Here is an 18,074-nt window from a genome sequence, read left to right as displayed (position 1 = left end):
TCAACAAAACCACCCAAACTAATACATTGACATTGGCCTATCTTCCAATTTTTTTAAGAAAGAGAGACCATATCTTATACAAAAGTTTTAGTTTCTTGAAAAAAAAAATTGAGGATTATGATCACAAAAAATAGACTAAGCATTCTTTCGACAAGGGTCACTACTATAACCCATAACATTTTAAAAAATTGCAATCATTTTTCAGAGTTTGAGAAATATCTTGATCCACTAATGACTATCCAATCATCTTTATTTTGTACTAATCTCACATCCTACCTACATTGTAATTTTTCTTTATTTTTTTATCTTGTGATTTTTTTTTCAATCCCAAGGGCAAGAAAATTTATATCTACTTTCAACCAAAGTTTCTAAAGTAGGACAACCATCCAACATACATTATCAACAAGATTGATCAAAAGAGTCCTTACCAGTGAAGGAAAAATTGTATCGTCTAGAAACCACAAAATTAGCTATAGAAAAAAATAGATTAACAACCTCTTGATTCGAAATAATCTTTACTATGAATAGAATTTAGAAAATATTATTCATTAGATACTAAATGTTTCCCTATATATCCTAAAACGGTAGTTCGTTTAGATAGAAGTTGAGGATCGACATCCTAATTGAGATGATCTTATTTATGCATAATAGTTCCATGTCTTTTTCATTCATTAAATTTTTTATATTGTATATCAAACTTATTGCTAAAAGTGTTTTTTGGGAGGATATTTTCTTTGCAAAAATGTACATTTTCCCTTGTTCAAGTATATAACAATTAAAAACCCATTTACATTTGATTCAACCATGACTTTCCTTCATTCATTGTCTTAACTATACTAGCTTCTAGTTAAATGTGTGATACATCTGTAAACTTCATAGGGTCATTCTTCTAAAGATGCACATATATGTGAAGAACACAATAATTAAAATTGAAATCCTTATAATCTAATTGTTGTATCCATTTCATATTGAACAATCTTGTCTATATCAATTTACACACATATGAGTGTAAGTTCATACCTTTCATTCCAATATCTTGCTAAATGGGTCCAGAGGTTTCTTGACAACAACTATTATAGACTACAAAATATCAGTTTTCCAAAATTTCGTTGGAAGTCATTGTAAACAAACCTAAAGTAGCATATTGGTTCAGGTATTTTTCCATGTGATCAAAATTCATATGCTAGGGTTTGATGAAGTCCTTCCTAATTTTGAAAATAGGGCCCCCCTTCAAAAATCATATTCCAATCAGCCATTGCTGAAAAGATGGCAGAGAAATATCGATTTTCAACTAAGATGATTTCCATATCTCCATCAAGATATCAACTTTTTTAATTTTAGGTTTCCAAGAAGGGTATGGAGATTCAAATGCCCATGAAATTGCAAATAAATGCATGTTTTGGAAGATAAGCATATCATTTACAATTGCATCTAGACTTATGTACAAGATTGATCAATTCTAACTCCTCTCCAAACATCTAGAAGACGATGAATTGTGATGAGTCTCCAATTTATGTTCTAGAGTAAATGTATTCGCTACATGTTGCAAAACATGAATAGTAGCATTATGCCTAGAAGAGGAGGGCTCATTAGAATGAATTCTCTTTTGATGATAAGAGGGCTTCCCGAAGACATGTAAACAACATCATGCAAGCACAAATCACAAGTTACAGAATAATCTAAGTTTTAAAGTTAAAGTCAATGAAAAAGATGTTGCTCATTTTGAAAATATTATATCAAAATTATTACATAATTATTTTTTGATGTATCAATTGAACTAAGATTTAAAAAAAAAGAGATAAGGATAAAACTCACACAATTACACGATTAACATGGATATAAATAATTTCCCATTAGACCAACTTAAAATGATTTTTTTCTTAAATAATTCAGGAAGTATTACTTTTATCAATGGTTCTCGGTGTTTATTTTGTACAACACTCTTAATCGATAAAAACAGTGGACTTCGAAAATTACAATCTATTTGGCGAGTTTTACAATGTTTGTAATTAGCTAATTGAAGAAATAGAAACAATGTGTCTTAAATTTTAATTAATTGCTTTGGGCAAATGTGAATGTTAGCAGGAAGGATGCCACCGAAGTGTTACAGAGGATGTATTTATTTTAATTGACTTTGTATTCAGGAACGCACTAATCTAATCAATCTTATGCCCTATTTATCTGTGAAATCGCTTTATTTGTTTTGTGCTCGACTTGAATTGATCTGCACGGTGACAGAAGCAAACCGGAAGACAAGCGATACCAAACAAATATCATCTGTTATCAGCTGTTTGAACGGAATGATTTTCTATGCTTAAAGCAAAATTGAAATTATGGTGCGATCGGCTAATCCGAATTTTCGCTACCGTCCTCTTCACGTGGATACATTGTTCAGGAGATTCAATTATAACTATAAATATCATAATAAAGGTGGTAGATGCATAGCCTTAAGAGTCTTTGAATACATTGGCTTCTAGTTTGATTTGCAGTAGTCTACCTGCCTTCTTCTCTTCCCTATTTGCTTTTGCGTTGCGCTTACGAAAATGAATGAGTTGGGAAAGTCCCCAAGCTGTCATGGCGTGTCATTTGAAATGCGTAATCCCGCTGTTCCTGCACGTCATTTGCTCTATAAACCAATGACTTTAGATGTTTGGAAGAAGCGTTCCGACTCCAAGATATTTCCGGGCAATTTATCCGCCAAGTTGCAAAAATCACTGAGTCGTGCATACTGCAGTAATTTCTTCGATTTGGACATTGAAGATGATGATGAGGAGGGAGATGACGACGAGGAGCAACAGGCCGAGCTTGAATCAGTTAAGCAGTCCAGCTTACCTCACATTACAGAAGGGGAAAACGGTGTCCCACAGCCCACTTTTGTGAAAGTGCCTTCCAAGAAAGCTCCCAAGTCAGGGGAGACGCGTATGTCCGTTATATTGCTGGATCAGGGACTCTTTACTGTATACAAGCGTCTATTCCTTCTCTCCTTCGCACCCAATTTGACCGCACTCATTTTGGCTGCCACCGGCAAGTTTTCATACGCTAAGAAGGAAGCTGCTCTCTTTTCAGTGGGGAATATCCTGGCATTGGTGTTGTGCCGCAATGAGGCCTTTATGAGATGTGTGTTCTGGTTGGCGGTGAAGGTGTTGGGAGGGTCATGGGTTCCACTCCCTCTCAAGACCGCCACGACGTCATTCCTTCAGTGCGTAGGAGGAATCCACAGCGGCTGCGGTGCTTCCTCAGTCATGTGGCTATCTTATTCCCTCGTGGAAACCCTGCGCCATTCTGAGACCACCTCCCCGGATATAAGAGGAGTGGCGTCGGCCATACTGGCGCTTCTTGTGATAAGCTCACTCGTGGCATTCCCTCTGGTCCGGCATTTACACCACAACGTCTTCGAAGGATTCCATCGTTTCTCCGGCTGGACTGCTCTCGCTTTGCTTTGGGTTTTCGTCATACTCTCTGCAGCTTACGTTTCTGCGGAGAAATCCTACCGACTGCAAGGTTCAGTTCTTGCGAAGAAGCAGGATTTCCGGCTCACTTTAATCATCACCATTTTCATAATCCTGCCATGGCTATCCGTGAGGAAAGTTCCAGTGCAAGTGTCGGCTCCTTCTGGACACGCCAGTTTAATCAAATTCTCCAGCGGAATCAAAGCTGGTCTTCTCGGGCGCATAAGCAGATCTCCCCTCTCAGATTGGCATGCATTCGGAATAATCCCCGACGGGAAAGATGAGCACATGATGCTCGCGGGTGCGGCAGGAGATTTTACCAAAAGCTTGGTATCTGATCCGCCCAAATATCTGTATACCCGATGTGTTAAATTTGCAGGGCTGACCTATCTGATAAACATGTACAACAAGGTAGTTGTTGTGGCCACAGGCTCGGGCATCTGCGTGTTCCTGTCGTTTATGCTGCAGCCTTGTCCAGCAGTGGTTTATGTGATTTGTGTGGCCAAAGCGATAGAGGAAAACTTTGGAGACGGTATTGTGAAAAGGATCAAAAGCTACCCTTCCGAAAAGATAATAATTCATGACACTGCTTTCTCAGGGCGTCCAAACGTGCCGCAGATGACAGTGGAAGCAGTGAAGAAATGGGGAGCGGAAGTGGTGATAGTGACTAGTAATCCGAGTGGGAGCAGAGACGTGGTGAATGGATGCAAAGCAGCCGGAATTCCAGCTTTTGGGCCAATCTGGGACTCTTGATTTAATGTTTTTTTATTATAAAGTTACTTCTATCCCGTTAACGAATTCTTTGCAAACAGCACCACGCATTGGGCATGCAAGGACATAAAATTGTAGCAGCATCTTTATTCTTTGAAATTTTGTCATAACATTTTTTTGTTAGAGGATTTCAATGCAAATTAATTTTTGAAATGGAATAATATTGAGCTTGTAGTTTTTGGGTTCAATTGTGTGGACATTTTTTCTTTATCAAAATTTCAGATCTGATTTATTATTCTCCTCTCATTCTTATCATCATTTAGATGATGGATCATGCACTTCAATCTAAAATGTTGATGAAGATAATTCAATTTGAAAACTCAAAACTCTATCCTTATGGAATGGAAATTTCATAACTTAAACTAAATAATATTATCATAGATTTTAAACATTTCGTTAGTCTTCTAAAATTATTTTTGTTTTATACATTCATTACCTTTTCCCTAATTTCTATTTGTATTACATGGATAAACTTTTTTCCATTATTTGTAATTACATGAGGTATTGTTAGGTTGGTAGAAAGGTTGGAGGTGAGCCCATGGCAAAAAGCTTGTGCAATGGTTGTGTTATAGGTTAGCCTTAGAGTAAGCTCTTCGATAAAATTGTAGGTGGCAAGAATAAGATGGGTTAATACAATGATAAAGATGAGTGAAGGAAGTGATAGCATGAAGAATTAGTTTATATGATCCAAGATTTTGGAGTTAAGCTGTAAACTCTTGAGATTATGAAAATGGTCATGAAAGACTAGTCTTATAAGGACTATGTGATGATAAAGATTATCATACAATTTGACAGGGATTTGACCTTCCTTTTTTATAGGGTGTTCTATATCCTAAAGAGTTGTTGGACTAGATCAATGATTTAGAGAAATATTTTGAGTTTGAACTCATTGAAGACTCTAAGAGAGTTGAGTGTGTAATGACCAAGTCAAAGGTACCTGTAGCCTTGCGGCGGGATCATGTGTAGAGTGATAACGTAAGAAAGAATAACCCAAAGAGAACTAGACAAGATTAGATGGTAATGTAGTTGGGAAAATATTTAAGTTGGGTGGATTCTTAATTTAAAAAATTATAACTTGGAATTGTTCTACAAAATATAGAATCTATGATAGCCTAAACTTTCCATGAAGTGTATTGAGAAATTATATAGACTTAAAATTTGAGTCACAAAAAAAATTATGTTGAGAAGATGTCTTAGTTTTTAAATGGTTCATAAATTATAATTTAATATCAAACATATTCTTTCCAATTCAATTGGCGAGGTTACCTACCAATTCATGTTGAGGGTAGAGACATTGTTTAGGAATTAGTAGGCAACATCAAGTGATGGCAATATTGGAAGAAGTATGTATATCAAGGAAGATAACACATAAAAGGAGATCACAATATCGATTTCCTAGAAATATATTACATCTATAGCATGTTGCTAATAAATAGATACATTAGAAATAAAGTCACCTTAGTGATTTGCTAGTATTTGAATACTATAATTTATAAAATAGTTAGGATGCTAGTTTTTGGGATGTTATTCACATAAGCTAGTTAGTTAATTTACAAGAAAATAAAGCTTTTAAAAGACAACAAAATGAATGTTAAAATCAATGTATTAAAATATCTATTTACATTTATATAAATTGTCATCATGTGGTTCAATCATGGTGTAGTTTTGGTGCAATTTTACTTATGTTGCTCTATCACTTTTGATATAGTATCAAAGAATGAATCATTTATGAACCTCTGAAATTTTAATAATGAACTTCTAATATTTATCTAGTGACTTCTGAAGAAAATGTATTGTACTACAAACAAATAGTGAGTTTGTTCTACAAGAATAAAGGGAAGAGATAAATCTAATTTAGTGGATGTTTCTCCTATGTCTTTTATTTCTCCCACCTTCATAGGCCATAGAATAATAAGAAGGAAAATAAAAATGATCATATTCCATCTTAATCTAGGATTCCACCATTACCATGGACATGTCAAATCATCTTTTCATTGTTATCAAAATTTATGCCCCTTGGTGTGGAAAATATAAGAATCTTAGGCCGAAGTAAAAGATGGATACAATTAATTTAAAAAAACTATTCACTCATCGTCTTGGTTAAGATTGATGTTAATGAAGAATCAAACAAAGGTCTATCTAGTGAATATGAAGTGAAACATTTTTCAACTTTGAAAGCATTTAGAATGGGGAGGGGGGGGGGGGGATTCAAGATTGTAAAGGTCCTTGTGAAATAGATGGTCTTCTTCAATTTTTTTTAAAAAAAGGATAAATTTCAACAACCATAGAAATTAAGCACTCAAAAGAGGCTAGAAATACTATTGTTGACGAAGAAGTGTTCATTATATGACTAATCTCTAAATTTTATGGCAAGGAATTCAAAAATTTAAATATTGTCATAGATCAATTACATTTATATTTAAAACTTATCATATAATTAACTTTATAATCCTTCCTTTGAAGGATTTTATAATTAAGAGATTAATTCTAGGACATACAACTAATTCAATATCACTAACATCCTAGCTACTCATGAAGGACTCTTAGAGTCTTTAGTTGAGGTGTCAAATTGGTGACATCAATTTTTGGTTGGTGATCATTGGTTTAGAGAATAATTTTCATGTCCAATTTGGACTATTGATTGTGCATTAGAGTATTCATGTAATATGCACCCCAATGTGTCAAGATTATGAATTTCATTGAACTGAATATTCCTTGCTACATGTAGAACTTGGACATTTGGGTAAAGGGTTATGACCCTTTTCTTATACTAAATTAATCAATGATGTATCAATTAAAGTAATTTATACCATTTTTAATTAAAATGGTGATATTATTAAGTGTTGCCTATGTTATAGTTCATGCATGTTAGACCCACCCCTTAGTGGCTTAGACATTCTTTCTATATAAATAACAATATTTTAGCTCTTTCCATTGTTGTCTATTATAATTGAAACAAAGGGATTTGATACCTCTAATCCAAATGAATGTAACATAAATATCTCAAAGACCTTTTTTAACATTTGAACATGAATTGGCCAAAACTATAGTGTTAAAAAGAGAGCTAAGAACTTAGCTTATGTTCTTTTGTTGTAAAAAGAATGAGCCTATGAAGTGTGTGTATTGATCCGAGTTAATGGTAGAAAAATGATTAAATTTTGTATAAAAAGTAGATACAAAATAAAATACTAAAATATTAAGGGATATTTGGAGTCTCTATAGAGGAGCCTAGATCTATAACTTAGAACATACTATGTTGGAGAGGGGTGCTGGATGCCATAGTTTCAAGGTGTCCAAAACTAAGGAAGGTGATCATGAATGTAGATAGGAGGCTCTGTGCTACTATCTACCAAACATTAACTCTAAATATTAGGATAGGTCCATTGGTTGAATTAGTCCAATATTATTTTTTCATTTGAATTTTATCACAATCTTTCATTGACTTCTCTACACTCTTTAATTTTTTCACAATTAGATATAAATCTACACACAAAAAATAATGAGGAGAAAGTATTGTGCTATATAGGGATTTCCTATGTCAAACCTTATGTTGGTGTTCTCACCTTCACAATAGATATGACGATGAAAATAGTACATGCCCTTGTAAGGACATTTTTGACAACAACAATGAAGGAAAACTAAGAGGGGGGGGGGGTGAATCAGTTTTCACCAGATTAACAAACTCAACAACATTTACAAATCCGACAACTACAACAACAACAAAGATAAGAAAATTGATAACACAACACACAACACCAAGATTTAGACGTGGAAAACCCGGTTAAGGGAAAAACCATGGTGAGAACCTACCCACAATGAGATGATACTCTATAGTAGTATGTCTAAATATTACAATGGGGAATGCACCAGAATTTAGGCAAACTGCCTAGAGCTTATATCTCAAGATACAATAACCCGGAAGGCTACAACCATTAGGGAAGGTTCACTACCTTACAAGGAAGTCTCACTGACTTACAAAATGATCAGACAATAATCCATAATCAAATGAACTACAATAACAACATTTGCTAATGCCCGATGACAGTTCCATTTAAGCACATAGGCCTAATCTACAACACCAATCTCTGCTCAATACACTATATCAAAAGATGAATTCCTTGTTTGCACATACATTGCTCATTGATAATGCAGACACAACCTTGATACCTAAATTCTATGACTATATAACCTATTTATATAATTCATCAACCTTAACAACAAGGTCATCTAAACCCTCAACTTACAATTACAAAATTACATCACATGATAAAAAGACCAACCATTGGACCATTATAATGATATACATGATATATCATGGACCAAAATCAAATATCCAAATGCTCATCACCACCAGTAATCATGCTAAGATCAACCGCATAACACAAAGAATATCACGGGTTCAACAAAAACACCAAGAACTCGCACAATGATCAATGAGAATCATCAAAATAAATAGGACATAATTAGGAAACACCAGCAAGCACATTAGAATTACCAATAACAGTTGTACAAACACCACTTATCAAATCTTCATCAATCAACATCTGAACCTCAAGAATACTCAAAGAACAACAACTATCATGAAGAAAAGATAACTTTCAGAGAACCAAATCATGAACCTTTTGAGAGGAAGATATACAAGACCATCCCAAATAATCTCCCAAAAACTCAGCTCAAGATCTAATCACACTGAAATATACTGGAGGAAATACCGAACTCTGTAAGGCATTGATAAAAAAAACTGCAAACTAGATCATATGATATGATCAATTAAGCTTTCCAAAATCACCAAAAGCAATACAAAAGAATATAATGATACTAGAAATAGTCCATACACTGAACCAAGATCCCAATAAACCAATTTGCAATCACTGGATCAATAAATCATAGGAATATGTTGACATCAATGACAACAACATATCCTAGCAACAACAATGTCCAACAATCTCCCCCTTTGGCATTGATGGCAACATATGAATGTGAAAAACAATCAATGCAAAGAAAGAAAACATCTCCAACAAACTCCCCCTAAGATCAAGCAGATCAGACAATTTTTCACACAACCTCTCTCTCCCTTTGAGAACAATGCCAAAGATGCTCAAAATAGAAAACCAAACTTACTCTCCCCCATAGATAAGAAAATCATGATCCTTTCCCCATAAAAACACTAACTACTCCAGCAAAGTATTAGCACCAACTCATCAATTTGGACAGAAGGATAATACTATGAGGTCCACCCGTTTGATGCAACTCAATGCATCTAGTTCACATCAGGAGGGGTAGATACCCATAACTTGTCTCTCAAATAGACAAATGTATTTGTAGGTAAATTCTTAGTGAAAATATCAGCAATTTGTTCCTTTGTAGATAGATATTCCAATTTCACTTCCTCTTCACTGACTTTTTCTCTCAATAAATGATACTTGATTGATACATGTTTAGTCTTTGAATGTTGTACAGGGATCTTTGACATATTAATAGCACTATAATTATCACAATATATGATAGTAGGCTCATCATAGATAACTCTGATATCATTCAACATTTGCTTCATCCAAACTACCTGAGTGCAGTTACTAGCAACAACAATGTACTCAACTTCTGCAGTAGATAAGGACACTGAATCTTGTTTCTTACTCACCCAAGAAATAAATTTCTTACCCAAAAAGAAAGCACCATCGGAGGTACTCTTCTGGTCATCAACATCACCAGCCCAACGAACATCAATGTAAGCACATAACATGAAATCATCATTCCTCAGATACCACAAACCATAATCAAAATTTCCTTTCAAGTATCTGAATATCCTCTTTACAACAATGATATGAATCTCTTTCGAATCAACTTGATATCTAGCAGGCATGCACACAACATGCATAATGTTTGGTCTAGTCTGAGTAAGATATAGTAGTCCACCAAACATAAATATGTACAAAGACTGATTACCTTTTGGAGATTCATCATTTTTAAATAATTTATAGCCAGACGCAATAGGAGTTCAAATTGGTTTGGAGTCATCTAACCCAAACTTCTTCAACAATTCCTTCAAATATTTAGTTTGAGATATGAAAATACCTTATCCATTCTATGAAATCTATAATCCTAAGAAAAATTTCATCTCTCCTATCATAGACATCTCAATATATTTATGCATATCACCAACAAAATTCATGCTCAAGTTGTCATCTACCCTAAAGATAATATCATCAACAAAGACTTCAACAATCAAGATGTTATCATTATCAATCTTAAAATATAGATTACAATCAACATAACCTTTATTAAATCTTAGTTTCAACAAATACTTATCCAATCTATCATACCATGCTCTAGGGGTTTGTTTCAATCCTTAAAGATCTTTCTTTAGTTTGCATACCACGTCTCCATCATCTAATAATTAAAATCCATCAGGTTGCTCAATGTAGATTTCTTCTTCAAGATCACCATTCAAAAAGGCTGACTTGACATCCATCTAATATACCTTGAAATCTTTATAGGCCGCATATGTGAGCAATAGTCTAACAGTTTCAAGTCTAGCTACTAGAGCAAAAGTATCCTCATAATCAATTTCTTCTTTCAGTGAATATCCCTTGCATACTAGTCTTTCTTTATTTCTCACAACTTCACCGACTTCATTCAATTTGTTTCTGAATACCCATTTAGTACCAATCACATTCTTGTCTTTAGGTCTAGGCACAAGCTCCCATGTGTCACTCTATTCAATCTAATCCAATTCTGCTTGCATAGCTCTTATCCAATTTTCATCTTTGCAAGCTTCAACAACATCTTTAGGTTCAGTTTTAGAAATCAAACATACCTCTTCAACAACTAGCCTTCTTCTAGTCATTAAACCTTTATTTTTATCACCTATAATTTGATTTTCAGAGTGATTCAAGATTAACTGTCTCTACTGGATCATTCTATTTCAATTCTTCAGTCTGAATAGGTGTTAGAACAATACGCTGACCATCATCATCTCTGCATGCTCTAATTTATTTTCCATAGTTCTCATCAACCTTTACATTTGAACTTTCCACTATATTTATCACTCTCTTATTGTAGCACTGGTAGGCTTTTCTCTTTGTTGAATATCCCAAGAAAATTCCTTCATCACTTCTTCCATCAAACTTTCCTATATCCTCATCTCTCTAGATATAACACTTGCTACAAAAAAATAAGAAATATCTCATAGTATGTGTAGACACTTAAAAATAATTATTTTAAGTTTCTGACATAATTAATTTATTAATTATGCCAATTTTTAATTCCTCCTCAATATTAATTAATTATAATTAATATTGTCACTATAGTTTGTTGATTAATTTATTTAATAAATCAGTCCCCTTTTATTCTTCTAAAAATCCTCAATATTGAATCCCCTCAAATTCCTCCTCTTAACTAATTAATTTGAATTAATTAGTTAAACTAAGTGATTCCTACAAATCACCTTTTTCCTAATCCACCATTAACCTAATAAATTATTCTAGAAACTCCCTAAACTCACTTAGCATTATTCTTCTAGTTTTTAATTCCCTCCACTCTCTCTCTCTCTCCTAGTCAAATCCTCCTACAAATCTTATCTACCCTAATCCCAACTAATCTTTCCTCTAATCCCTCTCCTAATGAGTTTCTAGTGGTTAATCATCATGATTAGCCACAAAGTCAACTCCTTGTCCCTTCCATCCAACCACTTTCCTTAAATGCTCTTTTCCTAGGTGAATGTGAGATTTTCAAAATTTCACATTCCTCTAAGCATCTCATCTTCCAAGGAATTTTTAAATCCTCCTTATTCCTCCAATCCCCATGATCATCCCTTTTGAAGAATTTTTAATTCTTCATTTCCATCCTTCAAGGAATATCTTATCCCTTGTTCTTCTCAAGGCACATTGGGAAGTCTTCCCAATGAATCTTGAGGAGTGTGGAGACAAGAAATGCCTTTAAGGCATATCTCTTGGTCTCCACACCTCCTCTTGGGCCTTGTGTGGGCTCACAAGAAATCCCGACCCTCCATCTTGGCTAAATCCTAGCCCTCCATTTCTCCTCCTCTCTTCTTATAAATTGAGGAATCCATTCCCTCATATCTCATCTCCAAATCTTGTAAGTGCATGCTTCTAATTTTGTTTACGGAAATCCATCTAGATAGCCAAACTCTAGCCACATCATCCCCACTTGAATATTTAGCCACTTTGATCCTCATCCACAACTTCACTCTTTCATCCATCTATCCATCTTCGTCCTCATTTATGCACACTTTGGAGAGCCAACCACATATCTACATTGGACCAATCCAATCAAGCTAAGGAGAGGCGCATTCTTGGCTTCATCAAGAGTCCAAATCGGAGGAACAAGAGAACTTTCTTGTCAAGGTATCATAGATTGTTGTTTTATGTCTTTTATTTCCATGTCTTGTGCTTTGATTTGAATTATCAATCTAACCTTGCACCAAGATATTTTCCCTTGGTCCATTCTGGCATGCCCAGTGGGACCCACGTTCCTAAATCTAACATTTTTGTGAGTTTTCATGAGTGTGCAAGTTGCAAGTATCGGAACAACGCGAGCGATTCAGGTTCAATGCAACAGACAGACCTTTCAGCGCATGCGCAGGCGCATCAGCATGAGCACCTTAAAATTCAAAACAAAATTTTCTCACTTCCTTTTTTTTGAAATTTAATAACTCTATTTGTCTTTTTAGTGTAGGCGCACACGTTTTAGCATGGGAGAAACTGCATTAGTGCGACTATTTTCAAAATCCCACCCTTAGCAAAAAATTTTAAAAACATTTTGAATTTTGAAATCTAATTGCTGACTATTATTGCAAGTTTAAGTGTTTCAGCATGAGCGCAGGTGTTTCAGCACGAGAGGACGCATTTCAGCACATGCGTGGGTGCTTTAGCATGATTAATCTCGAACAATGGATAAACAGGTATAAATAATGAGTTATGTTGGTGTAAATTTATTTTTCTTTGTTTAGTTTTTGGCCCATTGCAGTGCGTACACAAGCATTTTGGCGCCTGAGCAGGCGCTTCAGTGCGTGCACTATTTCTGTAGGCCAGTAGCTACTGATTTTTTTCTCTTGTGAGTGTTGCAGCTTCTTCGACTATCCAAGAGCTATGAAACACAAAAAACTACTAATCCAATTGTTTTACAGGTTGCCTATGAGTTCCAACCAAATATTGTGTCTTTTTCTTAACTAGGCACCTAGATCTAATTAGAGGGTAAATAAACAATTATCTTTTGTGTTTTATGAAAAGCGTAAAGGTAGGAGAGTATGCTCTCATCTAGCTAGACGATCAGAAATCCAGACCCTCCAAGTTTTTCATGTTTGTTGCATGCTTACCCTTAGCGGGTCTGCCCTCCCAACTTGTTCTTGTAGAAGGTAAGAGGGGAATGACCCAAGTGAGTACACCTAGACCTAGGGTTCCCAACTCACTATAATAAATAGGCCATTGATGACGAAAGGATTAATGGTTGGGGCTATATGAGAGTTCACTCTCACATTGGGTGCTTAGTAGGATCCTAGAGATCTCAATCATGCTTGCGTGACTACTAAGTTTTTGGTACTTTGTTGGGCTATAGGCCTCAATTGCGCTTGCGCAACTGTGAAGGATAGCTCCTAATGAGAAGACATATTAAATACCTTGTGCATAGTGGCCAAAAAACCTTCTAGTCATTGGTGCAGGAGGTCGGACCTTCGAAGCCGCCCATATTTTTATGGCCCTTAGTAGAGACACAAAGTTTGCCATGAGGAGTTTTCATGGGAATTGATGCTTGGATGCCCTAGAGAAGTGAGTGCCATGGAGGGGAGCTAGTGGGGTCAAGCATCTAAGTGTTCACTCCAGGTAAGCATAGCTAGAAAATCGATTGGGATCCAATGACTATTGTCCTTGCCAGCCTTAAGAATGTCATACATGAGCATGAGTATCCTTGAGCTAAAATTCATTTGATTATTGTGTTTTCTTTTCTTGATACTTGCTTTCCAAGAGTAGACTAAAAACACATCATTATCCTCAAACTCTTTGCAAAGAACACTTGTCTAAAAACAAACAATCATCCAAGTCAAGATCCTAGTCACAATTCAAAACATAGTCACATCCTAGTCACCATCCACATAAAGTCCTAATTACATTGAAACTTCGTCCATCTCATGTTCCATAAACCTAAGTTGTATAAGCATTATAATAATTCAATCCACTAACCTATCAAGAAGAAGAAGCTCGCACAAGCACAACTCATTAGGCATCGGAAATTTTGGTATACAAACTACAAACTCTTGCTTAAACATAGGACCTTCATGCATCATTACCACGATTACGTCCATGGTCATAACAATGAGTTTGATGCTAGTGATGAATTAAGAGTCTGTGCCCTCCATCAAGGCTCGGGTTTGTCTTTTAACACCAACTATCATCAAAATTAGGGTGGTCATGTCCCTTCATACAACTTGCCATCTGAACCAATCATCTATTGAGTCATGTTCATGCCAAGGATAGCCTAGTCACCAAAATTATTCTAATAATCAATAGCATCCCTCTTCAATCAATCATCCTCAATATTTTCCTAAGGACTTAGCACATCAATCAATCATGAAATCAATCACCTCCAATTATTAAATCAATTTTCAAAATCCAAATCAAATCCAATTTAACCTAACATTAAGGTTGCATGCCTTGTGAAGTTTCATTTAGACCTCATCCTTAATCACTTGCCTTTTGTGCTTGAAGAAGAATCCTCTTCAAGCACCTTTGCCTTATCCTTTGAGACAATCAAGACTCTTATCTCATGTCTTCATTTTACTTAGGGTCATTAGTCAACCCTTAGTGCGAGAAAGGATTTTTGATCATCATTCCAAGGTCTAAATTCTACCCCACTTGGTAATTACCTTTCTTGGGGGTTCATCAACATTTACCACCTAAGATACTCATCCAAGGACTAAGGTGCAATCCTAATCAAATCCAAGTCCTAATCCAAATACCTTATCAATCAGCAAAATCCTTTTTCATCAAATTCAAATCCAAAAATCCAAGAGCCTCTCTAAGTCCTCTCATCAAACATTTCCTCCTTCAATCTTTTCTAAGGTTATTCTTGTATGGTCACAACCCAATCTCAAAAGAAAAAGATGACCGAACAACAATATAGTATGTGAGACATTAGTGTCCTATATGAAGATCCTACTCAAGATACTACATAAAGTGTGCAACCTGGCATCCAAAATCAAACACAAAATCCTAATATGGTTGACCAAGGAACTCTCTCTGAAAGTGCAAACTTTCCTAGCAAACTCTTATAACTGAGAGATGTTGGATAAATTTATCCAACACAATCCTACTATGCTTCTAAAGACCCTCCTTGAAAATGGTGCTCAACTCCCACCTGATTTTGATAAATCCACCCTTGGTCAACAACCATAAGCAGACCTTGCTCCCACTCATACCGCTGCACCTATTCAAACTCAATCGATTGCGGCCCCACCAATCATTCAAAATCAATCAATAACACTTGTGACACCTCCCCCTGTGGTCTCCATTCCACCTTCTTACTCCTTACCATCTATACCACTATCAAATATGATCTCATCTATTCTCCAACATGCATCTATACCATCTTCTTCTCAACCATATATTCCCATTCCACAAACCTCCATTCCCATCAACAATGTCACTATATTCACTCGGGCTATGCTTAATCCTATCACAATAGTTTGTGGGTTGCAACCGACTATCACTCAAGTCCCTATGACATCGTTCATCACATCTCACATACTCGCTTCCTCATCATATAAATACATTAGTGGTGGTGCGCCTTCCATGAATCATCCGATTCTAGGGGCAAATGCAATCCATCATTTCCAAAATCAATAACAAGACCTCATTAAAGAAATTCAGGACATGAAAAACATCATCAAGGACATGAAGGAAGGGACTAACAAAAGGAAACCTTACTCCTTTGAGGAATTTTTTCCTTGTCCTTATGACCTATCTATATCAGTTGCACCTTAACCCCCAGGGTTTGAGATCTCTAAGTTCACCAAGTATGAGGGCAAAGGGGACCCCCATGACCATGTCTGGGAATTTCACATCCTATGTCAAGAAGTATCCTATAGTGACCTATACCTTCGAAGACTCTTCCCTAAGAGTCTCATGGGAGATGCCTTGGCATGGTTCTTGTCCTTACCATGAGGTTCCATTATCTCCTTCCCAGACTTGGTAGAGAAGTTTGTGGCTCACTATGCCTACAACATGGCTAATGATGTTTCCATGATGGACCTGTGTAACACAAAGAAAAGGCTCGAAGAGACTTTCACTAACTTCTTGTAAAGATGGCGACACCTCATCAGGAAATTCCAATGGGACATGCCAAAACAACACCAAATTGAATTATTTCAAAAGAATCTGGTGCCCAAACTATCAAGGCCTCTGACATCTCAATATATTAAATCTTTCCAAAAATTGACTAATAAGGGCCTATCCCTTGAACATGTCTTGTTAGAGGAAGGAACCTTAAAGCACTACCAAAGATCAAGTCAAAATTATTCCTCTTGTCATAATGATAAACCAAAATTCTAGTCCAAAAACAAGAACGTAGTCAATGACGATGTAATTGATGCAAAACAGGTCCAAACCGTGGCCGCTCCTTCAAAACCCACCCCCACCAATTGCCAATTCAATAATCAAAATAATCAAAATCAATCCCAAAATCCTCATAACAATGTCTCAATCCAAGGGCAACCACCCTGATCCAACAAGAGGACTCCAAGAGACTTCACTCCTCTTGCTGAGCCCATTGAAGTGGTGTTTCAAAATCTTGTTCAAGAAGGTGCAGTGATTTTTCTAGTTACTCGCCCTTTTGATCCCAATCAACCCAAACCTAGATGGTATAATGAGAATGAATATTGTGAGCATCATCGTATCAAGGGACATGATACATGAAAATGAATGAATCTTAAAATCTACATACAGGATCTCATTGATAGGGGCGAAATTGAAGTAGCAAATACAAAACTTGGTAATAATAATGACAAACTCAAAATGTACCAGGAACCCTTCCCAAAACATGATAAAAGAAAAGGTTCATCATCTAACGTGGTGAACTATGACTACACTAATCACATAACCAGCTTTGACTCTTTATTAGGCCATATTGAGCCTACAGACAATCATGTCAATGTCATAACTATCAAAGGAGTTAACCCTCCCCCTCCCCAAAATAGACCTAACCCTTCTAGGATAGTCATTCAAGGCACTACACCTTCTACCTCCTACTCTCAAAATGACTGCAATGTAACCACTCATCGAGGCAAATTCACCATGCAAGGAGCTCCTTGCCCACCAAACCCCGCCCCCCCCATGTCTTCCACCCACCAATATGGTCTCCTTGACCAACTTGGGAAGACCCCCACGTAGATCTCCACCCTAGAACTTCTCAAGACTTCCCATGTCCATAAAGAAATTTTGGAACAAGCCCTCCTCGAGTCACACGTTCCTGATAATATCAATGCTGCCCAATTTCAAACTCTCATTGGAAACCTTGCCTCCCAACAACACCTTGTGTTCACTTCCAATGATGCTCCTGCAGATGAAGACCATAATAAACCTTTGCATATCAAAGCCCTTATCCCAAAGTACAAGGTCAAACGTATCCTGATAGATGGTGGATCTAGACTCAATTTATGTACATAAAAGTTAATAAAACAATTGGGACTTTCTGAGGATCTGGTAGATACATTAGGAAGGATCACATTAAAAGCATATGATGATGCAGAAAGAGTTTCAAAGGAAATGATCACCTTACCTCTTCAAGTTGGCCCTATCACAATTGAAACCCCTTGCCAAGTACTATATCTTGATCTCCCCTACA

The 18,074-nt window shown here is 36.0% G+C and overlaps 1 protein-coding gene across 1 annotated transcript; it reads left to right on the top strand.

The window, feature by feature from the left end:
- Positions 1-2,543: 2,543 nt before the first annotated feature.
- Positions 2,544-4,202, top strand: LOC131049252 (adenylate-forming reductase 03009-like). Its single transcript, XM_057983295.2, has one exon. The coding sequence runs from the start codon at positions 2,544-2,546 to the stop codon at positions 4,200-4,202; it is 1,659 nt and encodes a 552-aa protein (XP_057839278.2).
- Positions 4,203-18,074: the final 13,872 nt, after the last annotated feature.

Source organism: Cryptomeria japonica, chromosome 7 (assembly GCF_030272615.1).
Source record: "Cryptomeria japonica chromosome 7, Sugi_1.0, whole genome shotgun sequence".
NCBI classification, from domain to species: domain Eukaryota; kingdom Viridiplantae; phylum Streptophyta; class Pinopsida; order Cupressales; family Cupressaceae; genus Cryptomeria; species Cryptomeria japonica.
The sequence above is the reverse complement of the archived record's forward strand: the minus strand, read 5'-3'. Positions and strand labels throughout refer to the sequence as shown.

What these genes read in the sequence shown, in the direction of transcription:
- LOC131049252 (XM_057983295.2), top strand. Translation starts at nt 2,544, where the DNA reads ATGAATGAGTTGGGAAAGTCCCCAAGCTGTCATGGCGTGTCATTTGAA.